The 27902-nt window shown below is 44.0% G+C and overlaps 1 protein-coding gene across 4 annotated transcripts; it reads left to right on the plus strand.

Moving 5' to 3' along the window:
- The first annotated feature begins 370 nt into the window (after positions 1-370).
- Hmgcr (3-hydroxy-3-methylglutaryl-CoA reductase) lies at positions 371-24701 on the plus strand. Of its 4 annotated transcripts, none has more exons than XM_052743501.1 (20): positions 371-688; positions 5853-6040; positions 6448-6559; positions 6812-6899; positions 7940-8024; positions 9345-9450; positions 12621-12727; positions 12837-12953; positions 13504-13664; positions 13765-14012; positions 14124-14299; positions 16332-16526; positions 17213-17371; positions 17508-17665; positions 18489-18594; positions 20627-20797; positions 21224-21364; positions 21450-21608; positions 22364-22518; positions 22969-24701. In XM_052743501.1, the coding sequence occupies exons 1-20, from the start codon at positions 682-684 to the stop codon at positions 23021-23023; spliced, it is 2694 nt and encodes an 897-aa protein (XP_052599461.1). In that variant the 5' UTR covers positions 371-681; the 3' UTR covers positions 23024-24701. The 4 variants fall into 4 exon arrangements, with proteins under 4 accessions (XP_052599461.1, XP_052599463.1, XP_052599462.1 ...); XM_052743503.1 differs by lacking the exon at positions 371-688 and adding an exon at positions 1366-1497; XM_052743502.1 differs by lacking the exon at positions 371-688 and adding an exon at positions 1618-1953.
- Positions 24702-27902: the final 3201 nt, after the last annotated feature.

Here is a 27902-nt window from a genome sequence, read left to right on the forward strand (position 1 = left end):
TGTGTGTGTGTGTGTGTGTGTGTGTGTGTGTGTGTGTGTGTGTGTGTGTGAAAGAAAAGCAGTTACATACCAATTACTCTCCTAAAGACGTTTCCACATAAAATAGTAAGACAAGTCATAGATTATTATGGAAATGTTATGGGCGTTCAAAGGAGAGGGAGAGAGAGAGAGGAGATGACGTAGGTTTGAGAGAATCAGGAACGGAGGTGGCGTATGAGTGATCCTTGGGGTATAATTAGGATTTCAAAATTTAAAGTGGGTAGGTATATCCGGGTTAAACTAAGACCATAAACAGGGGGTGTCAAAAGATTCCGTACCATCGAAGGACCAAGTCACTTTAGGCTGAAACACAGGGAGGGCCGGGGCTCTGGAGGGAGGAAATGTGGGGTGGGGTCATACTGGCAGTATCAGGTTCTTCGTAGGCAAAAGGCTGGTGATTTAGGAGCAGGTCTGTGGCATAAGAGGAGGATTGCTGCGGCAGAAACACCAGAAGCGCTGGAAGATGTAAGCGCCTAAGAGTGGGAGGACCAGTCCGGATAGGTTATTGCAGTTTTCGGTGAGCGATGATAAAGGCCCGCAGCCAGGAGGGCAGAGGGAATTCAGAGAGGACCCAGGAGAGGGACGCTTCAGCAAGAATCCAGAGTGTGCGACAGGAGACCTAGACAGCCAGAGCCCCTGGAGATGATGGGTAAGTCACAGCGGGGTGGGGTGGGGGGTAGTGCCTGGATGCCACGTTTCACTTTTTTTTTTTTTTTTAAATGAGGGACCATACATGCCCTAGGGATGCAGATCCATACATAGCCATGAGGATAACTTTCGTAGTGATTTTTTTTTCCCCCTTCCACTGTTACGTGGGTATTGGGGATTGAACTTGGATCGATAGGTTTGGGAGAGAAGCGCTTTCACCCTCTGAGCCATCCCACCACCCCCCACGTTTTATTTATTTATTCCCCCCCCCCCCCCCAGAGCTCTATCACTTCTTCCGGATCTCTGTACCAACTAACTGGGCTTTTCCTTCTCCACCTGGCCCCGCGATCATTCCCACGCTCCAGCTCTGACACCCCCGGCAGGTCAGATTCCGAGGCCGGGGCACTCCACCCGCGCGGGATCCCCTGCCGCCGGGCCGCGCGGGCGGGGGGGGGCGGTGTCCTTGCGGGCGCCCGCCCCCCCCACCCCCCACGGCTCAGGAGCCAATAGGAAGGCGGCGATGCTGGGACTCGGCCGGCTATTGGTTGGCTCGGCCGTGGTGAGAGATGGTGCGGTGCCCGTTCTCCGCCCGGGTGCGAGCCGTGGGCGGTTGTTAAGGCGACCGTTCGTGACGTAGGCCGTCAGGCTGAGCGGCCGCCCGCCGATTGGCTAGGCGATCGGACGATCCTTCCTTATTGGCGGCCGGCTGGCGGCCCCGGAGCGTGCGTCAGCGCAGTTCCTTCCGCCCGAGGCTCCGTTGGCCGGAGACGGCGGCTGGGCCGGCTTGGTGTCCTCCATTGAGATCCGGAGGTGAGCGGGGCCGACTCGGGGGACCGGCCCCGGCAGTGGCCGCGGCGCTGGCGGGCGGCGGGTCTCGCGCTCCGCCAGGGCCCACGAGGCGGCTGTGGACCGACCGAACGGGCCGCGAGGCCGGGCGGTGGCCTGGGCGACCCGTGGGCCGGCTAGGCCCGAGGGCCGGTGCAGCAGCCCGGCGTCCGTGGGTCCGGTCCCGAGGGCGATGTGCCGCTGACCGTGCGGTCACGGGCATCCGGGTAGAACGAGTGTCAGGCTGGCGGGGGCGACAGCGGGAGCGGATGTTCATGGAGCCCTGGGAGACAAGTGTTCACGCCCAGGCGTTGCCTTGCGGCTGGACCTCTCTTTAAAGTGATGGAGAACGGCCCGATGTAGGCTGCAGATTGACCCAAAGCCGGGACCCGCGTGGGCACGGCAGCTTATGCCCCTCTTACTGGGCCAGGAGGATGCGAGGTCAGTGCAGGCAAAGCTAGCCCTCCAAAGTCTGTCGGTCTGTCTGTCGGTCTTGTCTTTCTCCTAAGGGGCGTAGGCTCGTGGATGCTGATGTCCTTACCTTGCACCCCTTTTGGAATTATTTGGTTTGAATGAGGAGAACGGAACCTTCGAGGTTCTCAAGTTAAACAATAGACTTCTGAGATAGGAGGAGGTTAATGTATTCCATCTGGAGTAATCCTATGGGATATTTCCTTGCTTGAGGATGTGCCTTTTCGGGCTAGGTCCTGTAAAGCCATAGGAAACGTTTGTTTCTGGGCTTTACCATTAAGTCTTTATGTACAATTAGAGCATCTCACAAAGGAGGGAATATGTTTGTTTGCTTACTTTGGATTTATTTTTTAATTTAGGGCAAAGACTTGGATATACTGTGAGGTTGGATTGCATTTTGTGGGCTTGCTTTGTTGTAGTGCCTTTCTAGAATTCGATACGTTTGTCAGAAAGCAGACATGGAAATTAGTATGTGAATAGTAGAAAGTAGAAAGAAGTGCATAAACTATCAGATTAACATGAAAACTTGTGTGGATGTCACAGCTCTTAAAAGGAAAAGTGTGAGTCTGTGGGGGAATGTGGCACATATGCACACGCTATTATATTTTTGTCTAATTTGTAGACTACGAGCTATATTCTGGGATTGGTATCTGTGCCGTTAAACCCATACGAAATTGCTAGTATCTGAAATTGGACTGTTTTTAACTCACAAAATAGTAGTTCTCAACCGTTCCACTTAATGCTTTGGTCAGAGAACTTCAAAATGAGGAGGAGATGGACTTACAGAAGGGTGATGTATAATGAGGTTGGGTGTAGAACCTGTTTTCTAGTGCAAGATGGTGGTGATGATCTTGTGTGGTGGTTGGTAGGTTAAGAAAGCAGAATGTTACATCCGATTGGGATTCAAAGTAACTGCGGTATAGGTTAGGGGTCTTACCCTCAAAGGGACAACATGCATATATTAATTCATTTGAGGTCAGTGTAGATACTATACAATCAAAGATTGGAATGTGTGAGAAAGGCAGAGTTCTGGATGGACTGGAAGAATCAGAGATTCCTTTCTGTAATTGGCAGTGCTGAATGGGTCTAGTCCTGGATAGGATTAGAATTTAAGAATTCCAGTAAATTTAGCCAGGCTATGGTGTTTCACACGTTCCAGTCCAGCCTGGTCTACAGAGTGAGTTCCAGGACAGCCAGAGCTGTTACGCAGAGAAACCCTGTCTCGAAAAAAGAAAAGAAAAGAAAAAAAGAATTCCAGTAACTTTAAATTTTCATACCTTTGAAGAGTCTGTGAAATGTTTGCTGTATACTTTATTTGGCTTAGTAGGCATATGTCTCTTATGTTGCTTGCTTTAGGTAAGTTCTTGCATTGTTGCAGTACAGCACAAAAGCTATTTTCTGAGCTTTTATGAACTGCCACACAGCCCCTCTGCTGTCACTTGTCATTGGATTCTCTGTCCTGCAAATGCTTTGCATAGTCACAGAAATGGGTGGATGCTTCTGAGAGGAGGTAGTTGATAATTGTGGTTACTGCTGACACACCTTGGTAACATGCTCAGTTTGTATTTCCAGGTGGGTGCGGTTCTCTGTGTTTGGATTGGTGCACAGGATTTTGTGTAGCCTCCCCACTCCCCCAGTATCAAAAATAGGAATTTACACCTAGCAGGGGAAAGTAGGATTGACAGTGCTCCAGGAAATCAGCTGGATGAAGAATCTGATATGCCTAATGGAATACAGTTGGAGGTTTGGGGTTACTAATTTGTAATCAATTTGGGGCCTTCCTGATAGCAACTCAGATTTTAATTCCGCAAAATCAACTTTAATGGTGATGAATAATAATAGGGAAGAATATTCAAGCTTTTGGTTGTGAGGGATGGAGAACTGGAAGTGATTTTGACTTAGATTGAAACTAATTTACCTTCTCAGACCTTGAAGCCAATTCCTCAGACTAGTTTGCAGTGTTTTAGTTTCTGATTTTAAAAAGAGACCATATGAGAAAAGCCAGTGGACATGTTTAAAGTTTTCATCCTTTAAATCCAGGCCCTGAATAAAAGTATTTTGTAGTTGTCGGTTTTCAGGTATTTATTGATCAGTGCAAGATGCTAGAAAGGCAGATGGTAAAGCTCGTCATGCAAGACTGAAAAGGTGAATAATTCAGACGAATGCATGCTACATCTTGGTGCTTTAGTAATCATCGCTGCCTTTTCAAAATTGAGACCCATAGTAAGAAACACACATTTCACTGGGACTGTCATCAATAATTTCATGATACAGGAATTTGTATAGTACTCATCCAGGCTTCCTGTCTTATCCACAAACTGCTTTGATGCTATTTTCTAGTTTTAATTAATTAAAACTGTTCTTATTGACACAATTGATTTCATGATTGAATTAATGTGTTGTGACCACCTTGAAAATACTGGCATGTCTGGTATGATTGAAATGTAGAGGGGAAAATGGAGTGTTTTAGGTAGAGATAATATTTGCTAACTGGCTTCGTTCTTAAAAGCCAAGCCCCTCTCTTTCTTACCCACCCCCACCCCGTACATTATTGCCTTCTTTTACCAAATTTGTTGGTTTTTTCTCTCATCAGTAGATAAGTGGTTTTCTTAATGAATATGTTTGAATTCTTTCTGACATTGGTGGACTCAGTTGTTGGTTTTCTTTTCATCTTTTGCATTAAATTGTGTGTGTTTGTGTGCACTTGTGTATGCCATGGTATGAGTGTGGAGGTCAGAGTACAACCTGCAGGTGTGAGGAATCGTGAGGCTTAGGTGCAAGTACATTTGCCCACTGAATCATCTCATAGGCCCTCGTTTTTAAATCTTAATTGTAATTGATTTTTATGGGTAATAGTCTTCATTGTGCTCATTAGTTTTTCTGTAAGAAATGAAGCTTGCAAGTACCTCTGTTGGCGTTAGTGGCCTTGTGAGGTCACTCTTCTAATAGGAATGTCAACATTATTAATTGGCCAGCACACGTGGGAAGAGTGGTAGTCATTAGCTCAGATTGTCTTGCTATTAGTTTGTTGAGAATCCTTTTGTCAGACAAGGAGTTGTTAGTTGTTTTGTTTTGTGTTGTCCAACAGAGGGCCTTTCCCTGAGCTGTATCTTCCCTCGTGTGGGTCTTTCTGCATGATATGGACACACATTTTAGCCAGCCATCTACTTCTACTGACTCTTCAGTCTTGGCTAGCTGTAAAAGTTTAGGAGCCTTCCACATCTAACACATTTAAATAGGTCTTCTAGCCTGTAGTTCGCTGGGAGAAAAGCAGTTATTCTAGCAAAATGCAAGGCCCCTTTAACTAACAGAAGCATCTATCAGAAAAGACTTCTGGGACAGCCACCTTAGGGAAGTTGGTTAGACATTGTGCCAGTGACATTCTGCTTGCCTTATGTTTTATAGAATGAAATGGTGGTACAGGGTCTTACTTATAAATCATGATGATTTCTGGCAAGAAATCAACAAGCAGCTTCTTTGATGCTACCTTTGTTTAAGCATGTGGATGGTGAAGAGGGTGTTTATGGGTTTTCTATTTGAGTAACTAGAAAATGTGAATGGTTGTTTCTTTCGTGTTTGCTTTTTGCTTTATTTCCCTTGGCTCACATAATTACAAGGAGTTATGCTTGAAACTTACTTTTAAAGAAACAATTGCATCTAAGTTGGTTGCCAGTGGGTAATAAAAGATTTAAGTGTTTGAAGAAGTAGCAGGAGTCGTTTTAATAGAATATTACAATTACTTCCCGGAATTATTCGGAACACTGAACTAGTCCTCTGTGTAAGATGCTGCACCCAGGGCTTACGGCATCCTTTTGTTTTCCTGAAAGTGAGTTGTGTGCTAACTGTTCATGCGCGGTGTTCCCCTCCAGGATCCAAGGACCGTGTAGCTACGATGTTGTCAAGACTTTTCCGTATGCATGGCCTCTTCGTGGCCTCCCATCCCTGGGAAGTTATTGTGGGGACAGTGACGCTCACCATCTGTATGATGTCCATGAACATGTTTACTGGCAACAACAAGATCTGTGGTTGGAATTATGAGTGCCCCAAATTTGAAGAGGTTAGTGAGATTAATTTGATTTTGACTAGAGTAAACTACATTACAATTTCTAAAGAATGTCTCCTTTTTAGAGAACATATAAGCAAAAAGAGTTCTGAGCAGTGTTCACTAGTGGGCTTACCTCAGAGTCTCAGCTGATCACATGGTATGGATTGCACTTAAAATGCTTTTTTAATACTAGTGAGTGTAGTTGACTCTGAGAAATACACCCTTTGTAAGGACTATCAGGGAAAAATGATTGTGAAGAATTACAGATTGCTTAAAAATTGCATTCAGTTTTCGATTTCTATGTTGGCTATTTTGATTTGGTTGTAATATGCTGGCATTTATATTTGTGATAATATGTAAACCAGTGACACAATAAAAATTCTTGCTGTTTATTGAAACCTTTCTCTCTCTGCCAATAGGATGTATTGAGCAGTGACATCATCATCCTCACCATAACACGGTGCATCGCCATCCTGTACATTTACTTCCAGTTCCAGAACTTACGTCAACTTGGGTCAAAATATATTTTGGGTAATACTAGTTTTCTTTTTTGCATGCTGTCAGACTTTTGATTTGCTGTGGAAATTTCTAAGTGCATGATGCTGATAAGAGTGTTGGGTACATTTAGTAGTTTCCAGATTCTTCTTAGTAAATATTCTCAAGTTTGAGGTCTCAGTAATATGAAGGAAAGTGGTATTGTTCCTGTCAGAGTGTTGTATGAGACTGAGAGTTAGTGAGCATTTGTGTAGTAAGGAGTTCTGAGTGTTGAATTTGCCGTTTTAGGTATCGCTGGCCTGTTCACAATCTTCTCCAGTTTTGTCTTTAGTACGGTTGTCATTCACTTCCTAGACAAAGAGCTGACAGGCTTGAAGTAAGTATTTAAGGCTCAAGTGTGTCTTCTCCAAAATACAGGTTAAGGACCTTCATGCCCTGTGTTACAAAGACAAGGTGTAAGTTTAAAAGTTTAGAAAATACGGGGAATTTCTCATGTGCTCTTGCTATTAGCCAGTGTTAACTGTTAACATTTGATACGTAGTCTTTCCCATTATTGGGATATAGACTGACTTGGATATAGACACTGCCTGTCAACCCACTTAAGGAATAGAGGCAGTGTTTCGCAGTGTTTCCGGTGCTTTCCTGACCAAGACAGTATATGCTGTCTTAAGTCTTCTTTGCCTGATATAGTTCATCTGCATCTTTTCATGTCCTTAATGTTAAATTATTAGTGATGGCGATATAGTATTCTTCTATATGAGTATTTTGTAGTTTGTTAATCTAACATTGGATTAAGTTGATTTTCTTCATAAATATCACAGTGGTTAATATCTTTATAGACAATTTTTTGTTCATGTTTACCATTATCTTCTAGGGGTACATTTCAGCAGTAGTGTGGTGGCTGTGGGTTTGCTTATTTGAAAGCTTTTTTTTTTAACCTCTTTGGGAGAGGTGGTAGAGCTTTTTTAGTACTATTATTTGTATACATTTTTCTCAATGTTAATTCAAGTATTTTTTAATAAACCTAGAATAACATTGAAAGGTGTCTCTGTATGTTCATGTACATTTTAACGTTGTGAAGTGTTTTTAGTTAAGCTGGGCATAATGGCAATGCCTATAATTCTAGCATTTGGGGAAGGAATGGAGAGGATCAGGGGTTCAAGGCCAGTTTCAGCTACATAAGAAGTTAGATGTCAACCTGGGCTTCATGAGCCTTTGTCTCAAAAAGTGAAACAGAATAAACTTCAGCAAGCATTTTGCACATCTTTTAGCTTTGAGGCTTGCAAAGAATCCTAGCAGAAAAGTATGGCACTACATGGCCTTGCAAAATGTGTTATGGGAAGGGTTATTGTAAAGAACTTTGTAAAACCATGTTTTCCCCGTGTTAACTGGAACTTGTCCTGATTGTTTCCCCAGTGAAGCTTTGCCCTTTTTCCTGCTTTTGATTGACCTTTCTAGAGCGAGCGCACTAGCCAAGTTTGCCCTAAGTTCAAACTCACAGGTGAGTATTAGTTAGAAGCCTGGAGTGTGATAGTGCTCCTCTACTTTTGTTTATTCTTACAACGAGTTAATGAGATTTCTTCATTGTTGAAAATGTCACAGTTCTCTCAAGCTTTTAGACTTGAGTTCTAGGACTCAACTTTCCCATTTTCCCTTTGAAAGTTTTCTGAAATTATAGTGCAGTGACTTGGATATAGACACTACCTGTCAACCCACTTAAGGAATAGAGGCAGTGTTTCCAGTGCTTTCCTGACCAAATCGCTGTCATGGAGCAGGTTAGGAAGAAGGGTTTCTTTGGTTTATGGCCCCAGGGATGTAATTGATCGTGGTGGGGAAGGTATGTTAGCGGGGACTGGAGGCCCAGTGCAGTCCAGGAGGAGAGAGTACACAGGAAGTTGGGCCGGGCTGGGGAAGCACAAGGCCCACATTCTGTGATCCAGTTCCTCCCATGAGGCTCTACCCTCAGCCTCCCCAAGAAGCCCCGCCTCCTGGGGACCAAGTGGCCAAACACATGAGCCTTTGGGGGACATTTTACATCCAAACTATAACATCTGGTGGACTAGAGTCTCAGATCACATGTTTCTAAGCCCCTCAAATTAACATTTCCCATCTTAAGTTTCATCATGTTTTAACAACCTTGTATCAGTACTTTTTATTCTGGGACAGACTCTGTGTATCTCAGTTTCTCCTGAATTATAGTAATCTCCTGCCTTGGTCAGCTGAGGGCTGGGACTGCAGACATGCACCGCTGTGTCCCTACTTAGATTAGAGCTTTCTCTAAGTTTCCTCCAGAGACAGTCGTTGAACCTAGGACCTTGTACAGGCTTGGCAAGTGCTCAGTCCTGAGCTACCCCTTCCCCCAAGCTGTGAAGGAGCTCATCATTCCACCTTGATTATGTATTGGATATTGTTTATAATCATTTGAACATTTTGATAAGAAAATTATCTAGGTTTTATTGTACTAATGTGACCTCAAATCTCAACTAAGCTTCTGTCAGTGGGAGCCAGAATATAAAATGTTAAAGGGTTTAATTAGATAAAATTTAAATGGTGGGATTAACCTACCACCTCAAAGGACCATTCCTTAGAAGTCTGTCACCCATGGGAAGGAAAGCAGGGTCCTACTAGGTCTTTTTGTTGTTGTTGTTGTTGTTGAATTGTATTACTGCCCCATTTTGCCTCTTGAACACGTCCTATCTTATCACATTGTTCTTTAAGTAGTAAAATAAGTTTAATGTAGGACATAAGATGCTTGCTCTCTAGCATTTTAAAGGGTTAACTTGTACTTTACAACCATCAATGTGTTTGGTCTGTACTTTAGGATGAAGTAAGGGAAAATATAGCTCGTGGAATGGCAGTTCTGGGTCCCACATTCACCCTTGATGCTCTTGTGGAATGTCTTGTAATTGGAGTCGGCACCATGTCAGGTTTGTTAACAATTTCTAATACACTTACAGTTAAGTAGGTCACTAAAGGGCAAAAGAGAAGGTCTTGGATTTACGTTGTTTGTTCTTAAATCCTGACTTGTAAAGGCCTTGAACTGTAACTATTATTAGTGTGAGGGTATATGGGCCTGTGTGTGTGGTAGAAGTATAGTAGCAGGTTACTGATGTTTTCTACCTTCACGGTCTTCTCTCTGTATTCCACTTTGTGGTGTTCTGGGTTCTGCTATTGGTTTATAACTACAACAGCATTCCAAGGCTGCTCTGGAAATCCCTTTCTGTTGCCTAGACTAAATTAGTAACTTGGTTCCTTTATTTTAATTGTCACGTTGGAGGTTGCAAGAGTCTCGATCTGAATTAGGGTCATCTAATCAGGTGGTTGGGAAGGTTTAATTAGATACTAAATCTTAGCATGTCTACAGCACCAGCCTCAACATGCTTCCTCATCCTTAATTGAATACTAGAGAATTAATACTGATATCAAATAGTACTCCATTACATACAATAAAAATTATGGTCTGGCATGGAAATTTACCAGAGTAAATATATCTTTTGCTATTATGAAGTTTCCTGGTCATTAGACTAGATTTTATGGCTTTCTCATGAAAACCCTGTGTGTGTGTGTGTGTGTGTGTGTGTGTGTGTGTGTGTGTGTGTGTGTGTGTCTCCATCCGTGTCCCCATCCGTGTCCCTTGGAGCTAGAGTTAGAGGTGACTGTGAGCTATCTGACATGGGTGCTGGGAACCAAGCTCAGGTCCTCTGCAAGAGTAGGAGTCACCCTTAGCTGTTAGGCAGTCTACCATTACAGCCCCTACGTAGCTAACATTTGGGTAATATTTGGTTGTCTTGTATTCATTATTTTATTAAATATATAATATTTCTTTACATTTCTAGTAGTAATAACAGATATTCTGCTGTTCAACAAAGGTTTTTATTCAAGAAAGAAAAACCATGTACTTTTTAAATCGTTTTAAAATTTACATGCCTACTGCTGGGGATATAGCTCAGTGAAGCACCTGCTGTGCAAGAAGGAGAACCCGAGTTGGGGTCTCTGGAAACCATGACAGCATACGGCTGCCATCCCGGGGCTCCTGTGGGGTGGGAGAATTTCCAGTTCAAGGTCCAGCTAGCCTGTGGACCTCAAAGAGACTGTCACTTACGACACAGACACAAGGACAGACAGCAGATATTGTCCCCTGACCTTGGAGCATGCCATGTGACACATGTGCTCCCATAATCACCCACACTTTAAAAAATTACCTTCTGAAAGGTTTAATTTTGAGTTTTAATGAAGATACCATCATGTCACCACTACTAAAATGAAATAAAATGATCAGGTGAAAACAGTTACCTGATTTTCTTTAAGCAGAAGAGTGTGTGAGATGTTGAAGATGGAGCAGGAAATTACAGGCCTTGAAACAAAGGCGTCCGGTTATCGGAATCGGATGTGGAAAGCAGTGGGGTTGATGCCTTGTCTTAAAGTGGTTAGAGAAGTGAAGAAAAGAACTGGATGTGTAGTTGCACAGACCACTGAGGACATTTGGGATGTGGCTTAAGATCAGGAAGCCACTCCACTGCCACCACCCTTTTTACACAGTGTTGGGGCTTAACCAGGAGCTTGTGCATGCTTTGGACACATTCTACCGCTGAGCTATAACCCTGTCCTGGAAGTAACTCTGAAAAAGTCAGTACAAAAGAAAAGGTTGGGCTGGGTGTAACTCAATGGTAGTGTGTACTTTGCACATGGGAGGATCTAATTCCTAGCGCACGCGCACGCGCACGCGCACGCGCACACACAGGTCCCAGCTTTTAGAAGTCTTGGGACTGGCGCTGCCTCCTCGTGTAGTACCAAAGTGGCAGAAAGACCTCTTGGGACAGTAAGGAAGAATGATGACAATATGAGTTTAGGAAAAAAAAAAAGCTGATGATTAATTTGGTAAACATTGGTTAAGTATGGTTTGAGTGGTCTTTGAGTGTGAAAATATTCCATTCACCTACTGCTTAAAGTATAGATTGGTTTTATTATTATAATTTGCAGTTTCTCAAATGCCCATGGTTATGAGAGTAAATAATGTAAAATTAAAAACGTACAGTGTATGCTTTTGTTCAGATGACCTCATATTTAAGAAATAAAATATACTTTGAGTTTTTATATTGCCTTTTCTAACTTGTTTTTTTTTTTTATTAGAAAGGGGAATTGTTTCTTAATTTCTTTTTCTTTTTCTTTTTTTGGTTTTTTTGAGACAGGGTTTCTCTGTGTAGCTTTGCGCCTTTTCCTGGAACTCACTTGGTAGCCCAGGCTGGCTTCGAACTCACAGAGATCTACCTGGCTCTGCCTCCCGAGTACTTGGATTAAGGGTATGCGCCACCACCGCCCGGCTGTTTCTTAATTTATATTTAGTGCAGTTTTTTGTTTTAATTTGAGTTAAAGAGTAGGAGTTGGTGATCTTAATTTCTCTTCTGGCCTCTACAGTTCTGGTACCTTCTATTTGACATTACCAGATCACCTCTGAAACATTTTGTGGTGAAATGTTTGTTAATTTTTAATCTTGATTTTTTTTTTTTTTTTACATTTTGCACTGATTGTATCATTTTCAGGCAGGTCAATGAAACAAAACTGTAAGAACATCAGTAGGCACTGTAGAGGTTTTATGGAATTCAAACTTAGTGGTATGCAAGGACTGTTTACTTAGATACTATGTCAGAAAGGCATAACTGCTTATTGATAGATTCTTTGACAAATTGCCCTGGATACAGAGGTGAATTGCTTTTGTGACAATAAGTGAGTCTAGGTGAGCAGTGTAGATTGGAGGGTAACTGTAGAGTAGCTGGGCCTCTAGCTTCTTGTCTCAGCCAGTGATAGCGTTTTGTAAAAGAATTAGAAGCACATTTGTTTTCCAGATGTATCAAGCACTAGCATTGTAATGTTGGGGACATGGGAGAAGTCAAGGTCTGTGTCCTTGAGGGACTAAGACTTTTGTAACTGCTGTTCTTAAAGTCTTAGCATCATCAAGTTGCTAATTTCTAGTAGGTGGCAAAGGACCTAATGTGGTAAGACTTGCCTGGGTTTGTCTGCCTGTAGGAAGAGTCCTTGAGAGAGATGGCGTGTTAGAAACCCACCTTTACCGGCTCTGTATCTCCTTCTCTCTAACCAGGGGTGCGGCAGCTGGAAATCATGTGCTGCTTTGGCTGCATGTCTGTTCTTGCCAACTACTTCGTGTTCATGACCTTTTTCCCAGCTTGTGTGTCCCTGGTCCTCGAGGTGAGAATGGTTTTCCTGGCGGCACTGGTCTAGAAGAGTACTCTTCCCATTCTGTTACCTCCCCTGAATCAACTGCGTACCTCTAATGCAATGCTGACTTACTTTGTAGCTTTCTCGGGAGAGCCGAGAGGGTCGTCCAATTTGGCAGCTCAGCCATTTTGCCCGAGTTTTGGAAGAAGAAGAGAATAAGCCAAACCCTGTAACCCAAAGGGTCAAGATGATTATGGTAATGGCGTTTTTTCTTTACCAGGATCCATAGTTTCAGTGTTTCTTATGTTTTGGGTTCTTGGGGACTCTTGTTTGTATTTTTAGCTCCTGTCTTGTGTATATAACATTCGGCCCTTTCAGTGACATTCCAGTGTCCTCTCTTCTCTCAGAATTTGTTCTTTGGTTCTTTGAAGTTCTGGGACTTTAGTGTGTTGTATTGAGACAGGATCGCACTAGATAACCAAGGCCGACTTTAGACTTGAACCCATCACGCCTCAGCCTCTTGAGTGTGGCGATTCCAGGTGTATGCCACTGTGCCCCTCGGGCCTTCTGGTCTTTGTTATTCTCGCTCCCCTACATAGATTTCGCAAGTTCCTCTGTCTTTGAAAGCCTGTTCTTTGGAATGTTTGAACCGCGATAGGAGCACTGCTTTTATTAGTCACCTAACAAACTGGGGGCTTTCTTGTCATAATGAGGTGGGGCCAAGGAAGGTAGGAGGGTAGTGTCTGGTTGTGGACTTGGGAGGATGAGAAAGCAGAGGATGCACAATTGAAAATGTGTTCCTTCAGTCTTTAGGCTTGGTTCTCGTTCACGCTCACAGTCGCTGGATAGCTGATCCCTCCCCTCAGAATAGCACAACAGAACATTCTAAGGTCTCCTTGGGACTGGATGAAGATGTGTCCAAGAGAATTGAACCAAGTGTTTCTCTCTGGCAGTTTTATCTCTCCAAGTAAGTTGACTGAATGAAAGCCACAGTACTCTGCACTCTTAAAAGGTTGTGCTGAGATGATTCTATTTCTGAACTGACATGCTAATCTGCTTTCATTCAGGATGATCAGCATGGACATCGAACAAGTGATTACCCTGAGTTTAGCTTTCCTGTTGGCTGTCAAGTACATTTTCTTTGAACAAGCAGAGACAGAGTCAACACTCTCATTAAAAAATCCTATTACATCTCCTGTCGTGACCCCAAAGAAAGCCCAAGACAACTGTTGCAGACGTGAGCCTCTGCTTGTGAGAAGGAACCAGAAGCTTTCGTCAGTGGAGGAGGAGCTGGGAACACACCAGGATAGAAAAGGTACTTCCTGCTCTCTTCATTTCGGTTCCCCTGTCCGAGGATGGACCCTGAAGCTGAGTTCATTTGGAAGTGCTTACAGGGTTTTGAGATGTCCTTTTGCCTCTCACACAGTTGAGGTTATAAAACCCCTAGTGGCGGAAGCGGAGACTGCAAGCAGAGCTACGTTTGTGCTCGGAGCCTCTGGAGCCAGCCCTCCGGTGGTACTGGAGACACAGGAGCCTGAAATTGAACTCCCCAGCAAGCCTCGGCCTAATGAAGAATGTCTGCAGATCCTGGAGAGTGCCGAGGTGAGGATGGGGTGTGCACTCCCACTTGGGGGATGGTTTTTGTTTTTATCTGTTTTTAATCAAAGGAAGTAAAACCTAGTAATGCCGGGGCCCACCGGCTTGTAGTCACTGTGTTACGTGACTTATCAACAACTGGGTTTCTCTCCTACAGCCGTTGGGGGCATTTCCTCCATCTGTGAGATGAGCAGCCCAGGCACTAGAGGCTTTAGTAATAGCCCCAAGGTATTTGCCATTGAGGAAACTGTCGAGTTAGAAGCAGGGGCTGAGATTTTCCGGTTCCAGAATCAAAACTGTGTAGTGTGTTACTGTTGCTCAGAGATGAGGAGCTTTCGTACCTGGCGTCTGTGTAGGACCATGGCCTGTGCTTCCCAGAGCAAAGCTTTGTTTTGTGCTCTTTAATCTCCCTGGGGAGCTAGCTTTTCCTCCTGGAGCTTTGAGCACCGTGTTCTGCCTCCATGTTTATATATGTCCATTCAGACTTCCAGCCCTATCTGCTTCATCTGACTTTGTATAAAGAATATGTTTTCCCTGTCTGCTTAGTGCTGCATAGTAAGACCTTGTCTCAAAACCCTTTTTTTCATGTTTGGTAAGATACAGTTCCATTGGACCCTCACTTTGTTAGGATATAATTGACAGAGGAAATTGGTTGTATTTCAAATGCATAGCTTCTTTATGTATAGTTAACATACTCAAGCTAACATTCATCATCTGCCGTCCAGTCGGCCTTGAGAACTTACTCATCCTGTGTAACTTGGATAAACATCCCCTTCTTTTCTTCTGGCACTTGGCAACCATCATGTTTGTGTACTTCTATAAGTCTGTTGTACGTTCCACAGGAGATAGCATGGACATTTCTCTTGCAGTGTATTAGACTCTGGGTGTGATGGTTGTACCTGTGTCACAGTGCCTAGGCTGGGAATGTAGCCTGGCATGTGTGTGAGGCCTACCAGCACCTGAGAACAAAACCCAAAATGTGTGCCCGTAGCCAGACCTCATTGCGGTGCTGGGTTAACAGGATCGGACGTGTGGGGTGTATTTCATTTTCATTTGTTTTATTTTCACTTATGTATTTGTGAACATGGGGTTTTGTTGTTGTTCAGTTTTTATAAAAACTTAAACTTGGGATGTTCTTTTGTTACGTGGGTGGGCAGAGTGAAGGTTGACTCACACTGAATGTCCTCCTCAGTCTCTTTCCACCATTTTTGTTTGTTTGTTTTTGTTTCTGAGACAAGGTTTTACTCTTTATTCCTGGCTGGCCTGGACTCACAGAAATCCACCTGCCTCTGCTTCCTGAGTGCTGGGATTAAAGGCGTGTGGTACCATACCTTCTGGCTTCATCTGAATTTGTGAGACAGGGTCTCTCATTGAACATGGAGCTTGCTGTTTTGGCTAAACTGGGCACAGCAAGCCCCCAGCTTTTGCCTGTCTTCTTCCTGCCCAGTGCCGGGGTTGCAGATGTAGCCACTGTGCCTGGCTTTTCTGTGGGTGCCGGGATCTGAACTCAGGTCCTCAGGCCTGCATAGCAAGCACTGTACCCACCGAGCCGTTTCCCTGGCTCTCTTGACAGTTTCTGTTCAAACCGTCTCCCTCTTTACAAACCCAAAGCCTTCGGAGTTTCCCTTTTACTGTTCTTGTAGTCTTTAGCGCTCTTGAGAGTTGGGATCCTCAGCTATTTAAGGGCCACAGCTTGTATACAAAAATACTACTGTGTAATGTCCATATTGCCTGTGTTATTGTAGCAAATATGTATTGATTGGCTTTCATTGATCAGTCCATGAGCATGTAAGTTTACAATGTGGGCAGGCCCACAGCAGATAGGGGAGCTGGACTGAGGGCAAGGTTTTGTTCTGGGTACAGTTCTTTTCCGAGGAGAATGGAAGAGTCTGGCCGAATATTTGTGTGCCCAAGGTTGATGCATACATTATTGTCATCTAAGCAGCTCTGCATGTGGGCTTGCAGCTTTTTTGTCTTTGGCTTGTGAATTGCAGTTCTTGACTCTCCTGCGTCTCCCTCCACTTTCCCATTTCTTCAGAAAGGTGCAAAGTTCCTCAGTGATGCAGAGATCATCCAGTTGGTCAATGCCAAGCACATCCCAGCCTACAAGTTGGAAACTCTAATGGAGACTCATGAACGTGGGGTATCTATTCGCCGGCAGCTCCTCTCCACAAAGCTTCCGGAGCCTTCTTCTCTGCAGTACCTGCCTTACAGAGATTATAATTACTCCCTGGTATGTAATTTGATTGATTAAGGAGGGCTTGCTTTGTACTTGACCTGCCATTGCTACTTTTTTTTAATAGCCATTGCTGGAAGAGTCCAACAGTTTAAAGTTTTTGTTTGTTTTCATTTTCCAAAGCACAGAGACAGGGTTTCTTTGTGTAGCCCTGGCTGTTTTGGAGCACTGTATAGACCAGGCTGGCCTTGAACTCAAATCTGTCTGCCTCTGCCCCCGAGTGTTGGGATTAAAGGCATGCACCACCACACCCAACCAGTTTAATTTTTTTTTTTTTTTTTTTTTTTTTTTTTTTTGGTTTTTCGAGACAGGGTTTCTCTGTGTAGCTTTGTGCCTTTCCAGGAACTCGCTTTGGAGACCAGGCTGGCCTCGAACTCACAGAGATCCACCTGCCTTTGCCTCCCGAGTGCTGGGATTAAAGGCGTGCGCCACCACTGCCCGGCCAGATTAAATATTTTTAAAGAGGAAATTTGGGGTGGGTTCAGCTTAGTGATAGAATGTTTGCCTAACATTGGTGAGGCCCTGGGTTTGATCCCCAGCACCATAACAACCTAAAGAATACATTAAACATATTGTTGGAATGTTTTATAGGATCAAGTGAAGAATTGTTAGTGATAGGGACAAGATGAGCTGTTGTCCATTACAACAGAGGTTTTCATGTGCTGCCCACCTGTGTTTCTTAGGTAATGGGAGCTTGCTGTGAGAATGTGATCGGATATATGCCCATCCCTGTTGGAGTGGCAGGGCCCCTGTGCCTGGATGGGAAAGAGTACCAGGTTCCAATGGCAACAACGGAAGGCTGTCTTGTGGCCAGTACTAACAGAGGCTGCAGAGCAATAGGTGTAAGTGGGGATTTGTCTGCTTTAAAGAATAAGGCGAGTGGGCAGGGTAAGGAAACAAGACAGATGTGGGGAATAGTCACGAGCTTTGGAAGAGGCTGAAGTGTTTTCTGGATTAATGTTCCCATCCTCTGCTTAGCTTGGTGGCGGTGCCAGCAGCCGGGTCCTTGCAGATGGGATGACCCGAGGCCCAGTGGTGCGACTTCCTCGTGCTTGTGACTCCGCAGAAGTGAAGGCCTGGCTTGAAACTCCGGAAGGCTTTGAAGTGATAAAGGAGGCCTTCGATAGCACCAGCAGGTGTGTGCTGGGCATGCGTGGAGACTATACTTGTTTTCTGTGATAGCTAAAGCTAGTCATTGATCTATTACCTGCTTCCAATAACGTAGCACTACCCTGGATCCATTCATTTAGGAATAACTATTCTTGGTTAAGGGGAACCTTGATTCAGATGAATTACCGCATAGAAATAAATTGGTATTTTAAAGCTTGGTGAGATGGCTCAGCAGGAAAAAGCCCTTACCGTATGAGCCTGATGGCCCGAGGTCAGTTCCTTAGTCCCACTCACAGGCAGCAATAGTAAATGAAAAGATGGAAGCTAGGCTAATACATCCGATTAGATTGTTATTTTGCCCTAGAGAAGGATTCTAGGCAGAATGGGAGTGTTAGTATAGTTATAGGTTTACTTTGAATGAAGACCATTAAAATCACACGGAAGCATAATCAGTAGATGTCAGCTGCTGGGCAGGTCAAGCTAATATGTTTACTCTTACTTGGACTTAAGTGTTTTAAGATGTTAGTCCACCTTCTAGTCAGTGTCTGAGAATGATCAGCTGATTATCCTTCATTTGCTAAAGAAAAAATACTCCACACTGAAGTAGTTTTAAAATAAAATTTCCTGCCAGGCGATGGTGACACATGCCTTTAATCCCAGCACTCAGGAGACAGAGACAGGCAGATCTCGGAGTTCGAGACCATCTTGGTCTATAGAGCAAATTCCAAGGCAGTCAGGGCTACACAGAGAAACCCTGTCTTGAAAAACCAAAAAATTTAAAAAAAATTAAAAATAAATAAAAAATGAAATTTCTCATCTTGGATTAAAATGCAAACCTTGTGTTTATAGATTTGCACGTCTACAGAAACTTCATGTGACTATGGCAGGACGCAACCTGTACATCCGTTTCCAGTCCAGGACGGGGGATGCCATGGGGATGAACATGATTTCCAAGGTAAGCAGAGATCGATCCACTGTGGATGAAAGGGTTCAGATGGGCACATGGGAACTCATCATGTGGCCCAGGTTGTCCTTGAACTCATGGTGACTCTTGGGCCTCTGCTTTCTTGAGTTCTGGGATTACAATTATTTCCTGCCACACCCAGCCATGTTCTTTATTGATATACCATGTCCATATGTTACATACTTGAAGAGTTCATTTATTTCACGTGTTTATTAAAAATCACATTTGAGATAGCTTGGTTTGGTGGTGTTTCTATTTGCCTTTTTTTAAAAATTAATTTATTTTATTTATTTTTTATTTTTTTATTTTTTTGAAGCAGAGTTAGAGTTTATTTAAAAAACACAAACACTTTAAGCACAAGAATTTAGAAAAAGAGGAGCAAGGAAGAAAGTTAACATCCCCGTGTCTGGGCATCTCAGTCACAGTCAAGTGTCTTTATAGCAGCTATCCATATTGTTTCTGGTGGCTTTGGACTTGAGCCCAGTGTGATCATGGTTAGTTCCTATGCATTGGATAGGGCACAGCTAAGGTAAAGCCATAGGTCACAGGGTTGCCGGGAAAATAAGACATTTTTACTGTAAAAAAGGGTTGAGTCTTGTTTTTGAGATTCTCAGAAAATATCTAGGAAAGGAGTAAGGCCACACTTGAAGGTCCTATTTTTTTTTTTTTTAATTAGGTGTTTTTAAAATGTGTATGGATGTTTTGCCTGCATGTATGTCTGTACACCACATGTGTGCCTGGTGTCCACAGAGGCCATCAGATTCCTCTGGAACTGGAGTTTTATACAGTTGTGAGCCCCCAGAGGGTGTTGGGAATTGGACTTCGGTCCTCAGGAAGAGCAGCTGCCAGCTGTCGGCCTAGCTGCCCTGGTTTAGAGGGACACTGTCTGTGTTGTAAATGTACTCACAAGGGGTGGGAGGGATCTGGGGTTAACACTTCAGAGCCTTTTTCAATAATCCCCCTCCCCAATAAGGAATAGCACTAAGGGTGTTTAGCTCAGTGCTGAGCAAGAGTGCAGGTTGGTGTGTGGAGCCCCAGATCAGTTCTGAGCATGTCCCAGCCACCCCAAAAGAGCATTATCCCCAAATCTTGCAACTGACCTTTTCTAGATAATTCCCCCCCTCCCCTTTTCTTTCTTCCTTCCTTCCTTCCTTTTTTGTTTTGTGTGTGTGTGTGAGTGTGTGAGACAGGGTCTCACTGCAGCTCTGGCTGACTTGGAGCCCTTATATGGGCCAGGCTGACCTGCAACTTGTGGTCAGTTTTCCTGTCTCTGACTCTAATTGCTGGGATCACAGGCATGTATCAGCCTGCTCAGAAACACTTTAAGATATTGAATATATCTGGTTTGCTTGTATAATCTGTTCATTCTGTTTCCTGAGAGATTTTTGTATGGTGTACATTTTATTTTGCTGATAACTCTTTACCAGTGACAAATAGAAAATATTAAATCATCTAGTCAGGTTACAGATTTTGTTTATAAAGATTATTCGGAAAGAGGAAAATCATAAATGTCCAAGCTTTTTAAATTCTCAATGAGGTTTTAAATACTCAACGGCTTGAAAATAGAATTGCTGTGTCATCTCCCAGTTCTACTTTTGGAGTTGAAAGCACAGTCTCCAGAGATGTTTGTACACTCAGGTTCATAGTAGCGTTATTCATACTAGCCAATAGGCAGAAGTAGCCTCAGTGTTGATTGGGTAATGCGTGGATGAGTAAGAGACACGTTAATAGAACATTATTCAAAGTGAAATCACCAGTTACAAAATGTTACTATAATGGTCCCACTTACCTGAGCTAGCCAGAGTCATTAAGTTTGTGGACACCAGTAGAATGGTGTTGGGCTAGAAGGGGGAGGAACTGGGTCATTGTTTCAACAGACTGTGGAGCATTAGCTTTATCAGGTCAAGAGAGTTCTGGACATGAGCTACATAATAACTTGGATGTACTGAATGGTTGCATTTAGAATTAGTTAAGGTGGTCAGAATGGTGAATCCGTCCCACATTTTGTTTCGCTTCTTCCTAGGGCACAGAGAAGGCACTTCTGAAGCTTCAAGAGTTCTTCCCTGAAATGCAGATTCTGGCAGTCAGTGGTAACTACTGCACCGACAAGAAACCTGCCGCCATAAACTGGATCGAAGGGAGAGGGAAGACAGTCGTGTGTGAAGCTGTCATTCCAGCCAAGGTGGTGAGGGAGGTACGTGGTGGATGAGTAGTTAGCCCACTTTAAAGTCTAGTATCTTTAGTTGGGTTGGGGGCCAGGTGTGGTGGCCCACAACTATAATCCCAGCTGTAGGGAGTCAGAGGCAGAGGGATCTCTGCAAGTATGAGGCCAGTGTGGGTTACATAGTGAGGTCTGAGCTAGCTGTGGCTGAAAGAAAAATTTTAAAATAATAAAAAATTAAGAGAATTATAACATTTTTATTAAGATTAACATTTGTAGGGTTGTGCTTTCTATTAAAATGGTTTTATTTTTCATACCCATCTGCATGTAGCATTCTTGGGACAGTTAAATGGGGCCACATCTACACCCTTGCTTCCTAGAGGTACAGAGAGGTAGATATGAGTGTGTCTTGCTTGATTCTCCTGGGGGAGTATGTCAAATTTGCCCACTGTGGTCTAGGTATTAAAGACGACTACAGAAGCGATGATTGACGTAAACATTAACAAGAACCTGGTGGGTTCTGCCATGGCCGGGAGCATAGGAGGCTATAACGCCCACGCGGCAAACATCGTCACTGCTATCTACATTGCATGCGGCCAGGTGAGCCTGCCGGTCCCCACTTTGCTTTCTGCTCTCTTGTTGTAAGGGAAAGAACTGTGCTGTATTTTTCCTTGTCCCCTTGCAGGATGCAGCTCAGAATGTGGGTAGTTCAAACTGTATTACTTTAATGGAAGCAAGTGGTCCCACGAATGAAGACTTATATATCAGCTGCACCATGCCATCTATAGAGATTGGAACCGTGGGTGGTGGGACCAACCTCCTACCTCAACAAGCTTGTCTGCAGGTACACAGCAGTGCTCTCGGGCCTAGCTCGGACTCCCCGTTGTTCTGCTTTCTTTTCTGTTTCTTACCGACTAAAACAAACTTGGGGAAGACAGGGTTTATTTCAACTTAGACATCTAGGTAGAACTTTCTTACTGAGGGGTTAGGGCAAGAACCTTTGAGGCAGTAGAGACCATGGAGGAACCCCGCTCATTGGCTTGTTCCTAGCCTCTCATTCAGCTATCGTACTTTTATGTGGGTTGGGTCCTTCATCAATTAGCAATCAAGAAAATACCCTACAAGCATGCCCACAGGCCAGACTTCTGGAGGAAGTTTATCACTTGAGGTTCCCTCTTCCTAGATGTGTCAAGTTGATGACCAAGTTTAACCATCACACCAGGGACACATGTGTCTACCTGACACCACATCACTCGACTCTTTTTTTGTCCTTGCTTTCTCCCAGCCTAACCTAGTGTGTCCGGATATGTATAGGGGTTTAAGTACACACACACACACAGACACACACACACACACACACACACAGACAAGCACACACGTATGCATGCATGCATACATATATATGGTTTAGGTGCATGTGTCTAATAAATCATGAGATTAATTAAGCAGGTAAGTGCATAGTGCCAGTTAGCTTTGTGGACGTTAGTTACATGCCATGTCAGTCCTAGCTGTCTAACCTGACATCTACCTACCACTTGTAGTGGAGTCTAGTTCTCCTCTGATGCCTTGTGGTAATCTTCTGTGTTGGTCTGATCACAGATGCTCGGTGTTCAAGGAGCGTGCAAAGACAATCCTGGAGAACATGCACGGCAGCTTGCCCGAATTGTGTGTGGTACTGTGATGGCTGGGGAGTTGTCCTTGATGGCAGCATTGGCAGCAGGACATCTTGTCAGAAGTCACATGGTTCACAACAGGTAAGACTTCGAATATGAAATTTTCCCAAATTCAAGTTTTACAGTCCTGGTCTGGGAAACACCACTGAAATGTTTGGACGATTTGAGTCCAAGCCCTAGAATCCAGATTAAAAACAAACAAACAATAGACCAGGTGTAGTGGCATGAGCTTAAAATGCAACCTCTGGGCAGGTAGAGAGGCAGATCCTGTGGGCTCACTGAGCAGTGAGCCCAGCCTGCTTGGCAAGTTCAGGCCTTGTCTCAAAATAAAGGGTGGGGGTCGCCTGAGGAAAAGCATCCAGTGTTGTCTTCTGGCCTACACACACACACACACACACACACACACACACACACACACACACACACACACACACACGCGCATGCACGCACGCACGCACGCACACCCCCCTCAACCCCCAATTTTTCACTGCTGACATTTTCTGTATTACTATTTCATCTTTTCTGACACAGATCGAAAATAAATTTACAAGATCTGCAAGGAACGTGCACCAAGAAGGCAGCCTGAGCAGCCTCACAGTACCGAACTAAACCCGGGCATTGGGTTCTCAAGGACTAACATGAAATCTGTGAATTAAAAATCTCAATGCAGTGTCTTGTGGAAGATGAATGGACGTGATCAGTGAGGTGCCTGCCTGGTTTCTGGCTCTTTCAGAGACATCTGAGGTCCTTTACAGAGACTCCTCAGATCTGGAAACAGTGTGGTCCTTTCCATGCTGTGTTCTGGAAAGATCTCACGTGGATTTATGCTCTGAGCACCACGGATGTGATCTGCAGCTCGTTTCTGAAAGCCGCCACAAGCTGGAAACGGTGTTTGATGAAATGATGGAGTTCATGGTGATCAGTGTGAGACTGGCCTTCTCCCAGTGGGTTAAAAATGGAGTTTTAAATTATACTGTAGCTGATAGAACTTCTGATTTTATATTTATTTAGTCTGAGTTGTAGAACTTTGCAATCTAAGTTTATTTTTTGTAAACTAATAATTCATTTGGTGCTGGTCTATTGATTTTTGGGGGTAAACAACATTATTCTTCAGAAGGGGACCTACTTCTTCATAGGAAGAGTTAACTTTTATTCTCAAACTACAGAACATTGTGCTAAGCAGTGCGAAATGGTTCTCGATGAAGAAACAGTCGCTGCATTTATCTCTGCAGGTCTTGGTTCAGAGAGGCCTTGTCCAGATTGTTGCCAGCTGGGCTACTGCATGTCTTAGCGTCAGGCTTTAGGAAAGTGCCACGCTTTGCACTAAAGATAGCAGAGTCCTTGGTGTTACTTAGACAAGGGGACAGACAAGTCAGAACTCTAGAGTGTGGGAACACAGTTTTACAGAAAACGATCATTTCTCTAAGCCAACTTTTCTTAGAGACATTTTAACTTATTTAGCTGAATTCTAGATTTTTGGGGTAAACTATCAAATCTGTATATGTTGTAATAAAGTGTCTTATGCTAGGAGTTTATTGAAAGTGTTTTAAGAAATAAAAGAACTCAACGTTACACTGATAAAATACTCTACCTTGGGCCAGAGAAGACAGTGCTCTTTAGCGTTGTCCAGGAAACCCTGGCTTGCTTTGCCAAGCCTAATGAAGGGAAAGTCAGCTTGCAGAGCCAATGACGGAGCCACACGAATGGCCCTGGAGCTGTGTGCCTTGTTCCTGTGGCCAGGAGCTTGGTGACTGAATCATTTACGGGCTCCTTTGATGGACCCATAAAAGCTCTTAGCTTCCTCAGGGGGTCAGCAGAGTTGTTGAATCTTAATTTTTTTTTTAATGTACTGGTTTTGTATAAATAATAATAAAGAGCTCCTTATTTTGTATTCTATCTAATGCTTCAAGTTCGGTCTTGGGAAGCTGACATCTCGTGTAGAAGATGGACTCTGAAACCAGACATTCCAAGAGTACAGCGGCATCATGGGAGCCTCTTAGTGATCGTGTGTCAGTATTATTGTGGAAGATTAACTTTGCTGTTGTATGTGAAGTTTCAAATTGCTCCTCTTGTGACTTTTTAGCCAGTAACATTTTATTTACCTGAGCTTTTCATGGAAGTGGCAGTGAAAAGCATTGAGTGTTCATGCTGGTGACTATAACCAATGTCATCTTGCTAAATTCCTGTTTTGTACAATTACTAAATTGTATACATTTTGTTATAGAATACTTTTTCCAGTTGAGTAAATTATGAAAGGAAGTTAACATTGACAAGTGTAAACAGTGGCTTTTTTTAAAATCGAGGATTAACCCTAAGGCCAAGGCACAGAAGTTAGCAAATTCTGGCAGAATGGTAGCCTGTCCTCTGCTGGGACCATCTGATCATCTCTCTCCATGACACTTTGTGACTTGGCAGCATTAATGCTGGCCAGTGTATGTGCCTCATTGATCTTCCTTACACTTAGAGGGTTTGATTGATTCAGATCCATAATCTCAGCCAGATTGGCTTTGGTATCAGTTGGGGAGAGTTACGAGGAAGGGAGAATAAAGATCAGCTAGCCAAAACACAGTGGCCCTTTCAAGTGTGTGTTTCAACTAAATGGGGGAGGGGGGTTGGCTTCTTTAGAACTCACTTCCATTTATCTGTCTTCACTGACTGCACTTCGCTGTTAGAGATGAAAAGGCATACATGAGCCATTAAGCTAGCCCAGATTCTAGAGACTTACCTACACCTCCCCCCCCCCCCCCCCCCCCCCCCCCCCCCCCCCCCCCCGCTCCCGCCCCAAATGGCCAGTGATCTCCAAGAGATTGACTTAATAGTTGTGCTGGAAGCTATGAGAAGATGGTAAATAATTTAGCTTTTAATTAAATGTTTTAAGACTGATAGGTTCCACCATGGTATTAGGAGGCTGAATGCAAGAAATGTCACACCATAGTCCTCACAGGGTGTTGACCGTAGCTGGAGGACGCTATGTTGAGACTGCACTGCCCTGCCATGGGGTTTTTGACCCCCTTGGTTTGGGGTGGGGGCCAAACCTTGTCGGCTTTGACAGCCTTTCAGCAGCAGCTGTGTCCAATGCGAAGTTCTTGGTATCTTGGAAAGTCAATAAAATTAGAGCGTTGTGTTCACTTTGAAGCACAAAGTTAGGAACTACTCATGGAAAGACTAAATGCTGGCAAACAAAGTTAGAATTAACCCTGGAGTGATCAACAGCTAGCGGTCCAGTAAACATTTGGATTTAGTATGACACCCCTCAGGCTTCTGAACAACACTGACAATGTCTGTATTCACATGTTGTCTAAGTTACGGTTTCTATTGCTGTGATAAAACACTGTGCGCAAGAGTAACTTGGGGAGGAAAGGGTTTATTTTGGCCTTTAACTCAGGTCATAGCCCATCATCAAAGGAAATCAAGGCAGGAACCTGGAGTTAGAAACTGAAGCAGAGGCCATGGAGGAATGCTGCTTACCGCCTTACTCAACCTGTTTTTCTTACAGAATCCAGGACCACTAGCCCAGAGCTGGTACCACCCACAATGGTCTGGGCCCTCCCACATCCATCACTAAGAAAATGTTCTACATTAAGTTGAGCTTGGTGGTGTGTACCTTCAGTCTCAGCATTTGGAGAACAAATGGATCTATGATTTCAAGGCCACCCTGGTCTACTTAGCAAGTACAGGACAGCCAGGGCTACATAGAGACCCTGTCTCAAAAAAGAAAGAACAGGAAAAAAAACTGCACCACAAACTTGCGCACAGGCCAAGCTGGTGGGAGCATCTTCTCCACTGAAGTTCCCTCTTCCAGAATGACTCTAGCTTGTGTCAACTTGAAGTAAAGTAGCCAGCACACATGTGACTTTCAGCCACTTGTTCCCTGCACTCCCTTAAAAGACCAAATAATGAGTGTAGGGCCAGAGCAGGTGGATACATATGCCAGCTGTCGGAGAGTGGCACGCAGCACTTTCTGCTGTCCATCCTTGACCCTGTGTCTGGCAGCACCAGATAGACTCCTCTTGTAACTTTCCAGCGTTGAAACTGGAACAGGAAGCCCATAAAATAATAAAGCTGTTTGCCATTGGCAAAGATAATAAAATGGGGGAAACTGCCAGCTACTAACAAACCATGAGTATCTTTATGTTTCATGGAGAAAACCTGGTAAGAAAACATCAGGAACAGTCCAAAATGGATGCCACCCAGTCTGCTGGTTATGAAACTTCTCTAGTGTCACTCTTAACAAAGGGTTGGGGACATTGAGGGGATAGTTCTGGCTCAGTTGGCTTGAAAGCATGACACTAAAGCAAACAGTATTCATGTTTGATGGAAGGGAAGTACCTCACTTCCCAGTATTCCCGCCCGAGTCAAGGCCCCTAAAGATCTAGTTCACCCTGGACTCAGGCCATGTTCTCATATAACACCTCCGGGAGAACTGTCACGTTTGGTGCAGAGCTGGCCGAAGTTTCTTCCAGTGTACAGAATTTGCATGTTCTCCAGATAGGGTTGGGGTACGTTGAGTGGGGAGAGCACTATTTGCAAGCATGAGAATTCAGATCCCCAACACCCACAGAAAAAGCTGACCTTGTGCCTGTAACCCTGCAGCATTAGGGGAGAGAGTATGAGAGTTTACCAGCCCTCTAGTCTAGCAGAGAGACAAGTTTCTGGGTTAGTGAGACTTTGTCTTCAGGCAATAAGATGTAGAGCTACAGAGGAAAGACACCTAAGGTCCTGCTCAGAATAATACATGCACCTACATACTTGATGCAACCCCCCCCCCACACACACACACAAAGTATATAGACTTCTATACCAATCAGTCTGCCCACCTGCCCAGGTTAATATACTGTAATAAAGAAAATATAGTGTAAAATGTGGTTGTTTCCCTATGGCTTTTCCAGTAATTCTTCCTTCCTCCTTCCCCCACTCTGCAGATAAAGACCCATACCAAATTCTCCTTTTATAGTTCCTGTGACTATCTATCCCCCTCTCTAGAATTTCTACCTCCTCTCTCTCTCTCTCTCTCTCTCTCTCTCTCTCTCTCTCTCTCTCACACACACACACACCCGACCTGGGTTCCTTTTTACTGTCCTGGTATTTGCTGTTACTCCAAGTTATGTACTCACATCTAAAGAGTCAGAACTAATAGCCACAGATAGGAGAGAACATGGGGTGTTTGTCTTTCTGGATCTGGGTTCCCTCATGCACCAAGAATTTTCCAGTTCCATTGACTAGCCCACATATCTCTTTTCCCCTTGCAGTGTATGTACCACATTTTTGTTACCATTTGTCAGCTGAAGGACATTTTGGTTGTTTCCTAGCTATTGTGAATAGAGTGGAATGAACATGACTAGGTTATCTGTGGAGCAGGGCATTGAGTCCTTAGGGCTTATGCCAGGGAGTGGGGTGGCTGGGTCACATGGTAGATCTCCTGCAGCTTTTGCAGTGTTCTCCACACTGGTTTCCAGTCTGGTGGC

Source organism: Peromyscus californicus, unplaced genomic scaffold (assembly GCF_007827085.1).
Source record: "Peromyscus californicus insignis strain IS unplaced genomic scaffold, ASM782708v3 Scaffold_18__1_contigs__length_77618521, whole genome shotgun sequence".
Lineage (NCBI taxonomy): Eukaryota > Metazoa > Chordata > Mammalia > Rodentia > Cricetidae > Peromyscus > Peromyscus californicus.

Bases quoted from the DNA above. Each gene is read 5' to 3' on its own strand.
- Hmgcr (XM_052743501.1), top strand. The intron at 21,365-21,449 runs GTGAGCCTGCCG...GTCCCCTTGCAG, and splicing joins TCTACATTGCATGCGGCCAG to GATGCAGCTCAGAATGTGGG. The intron at 21,609-22,363 runs GTACACAGCAGT...GTCTGATCACAG, and splicing joins CTCAACAAGCTTGTCTGCAG to ATGCTCGGTGTTCAAGGAGC.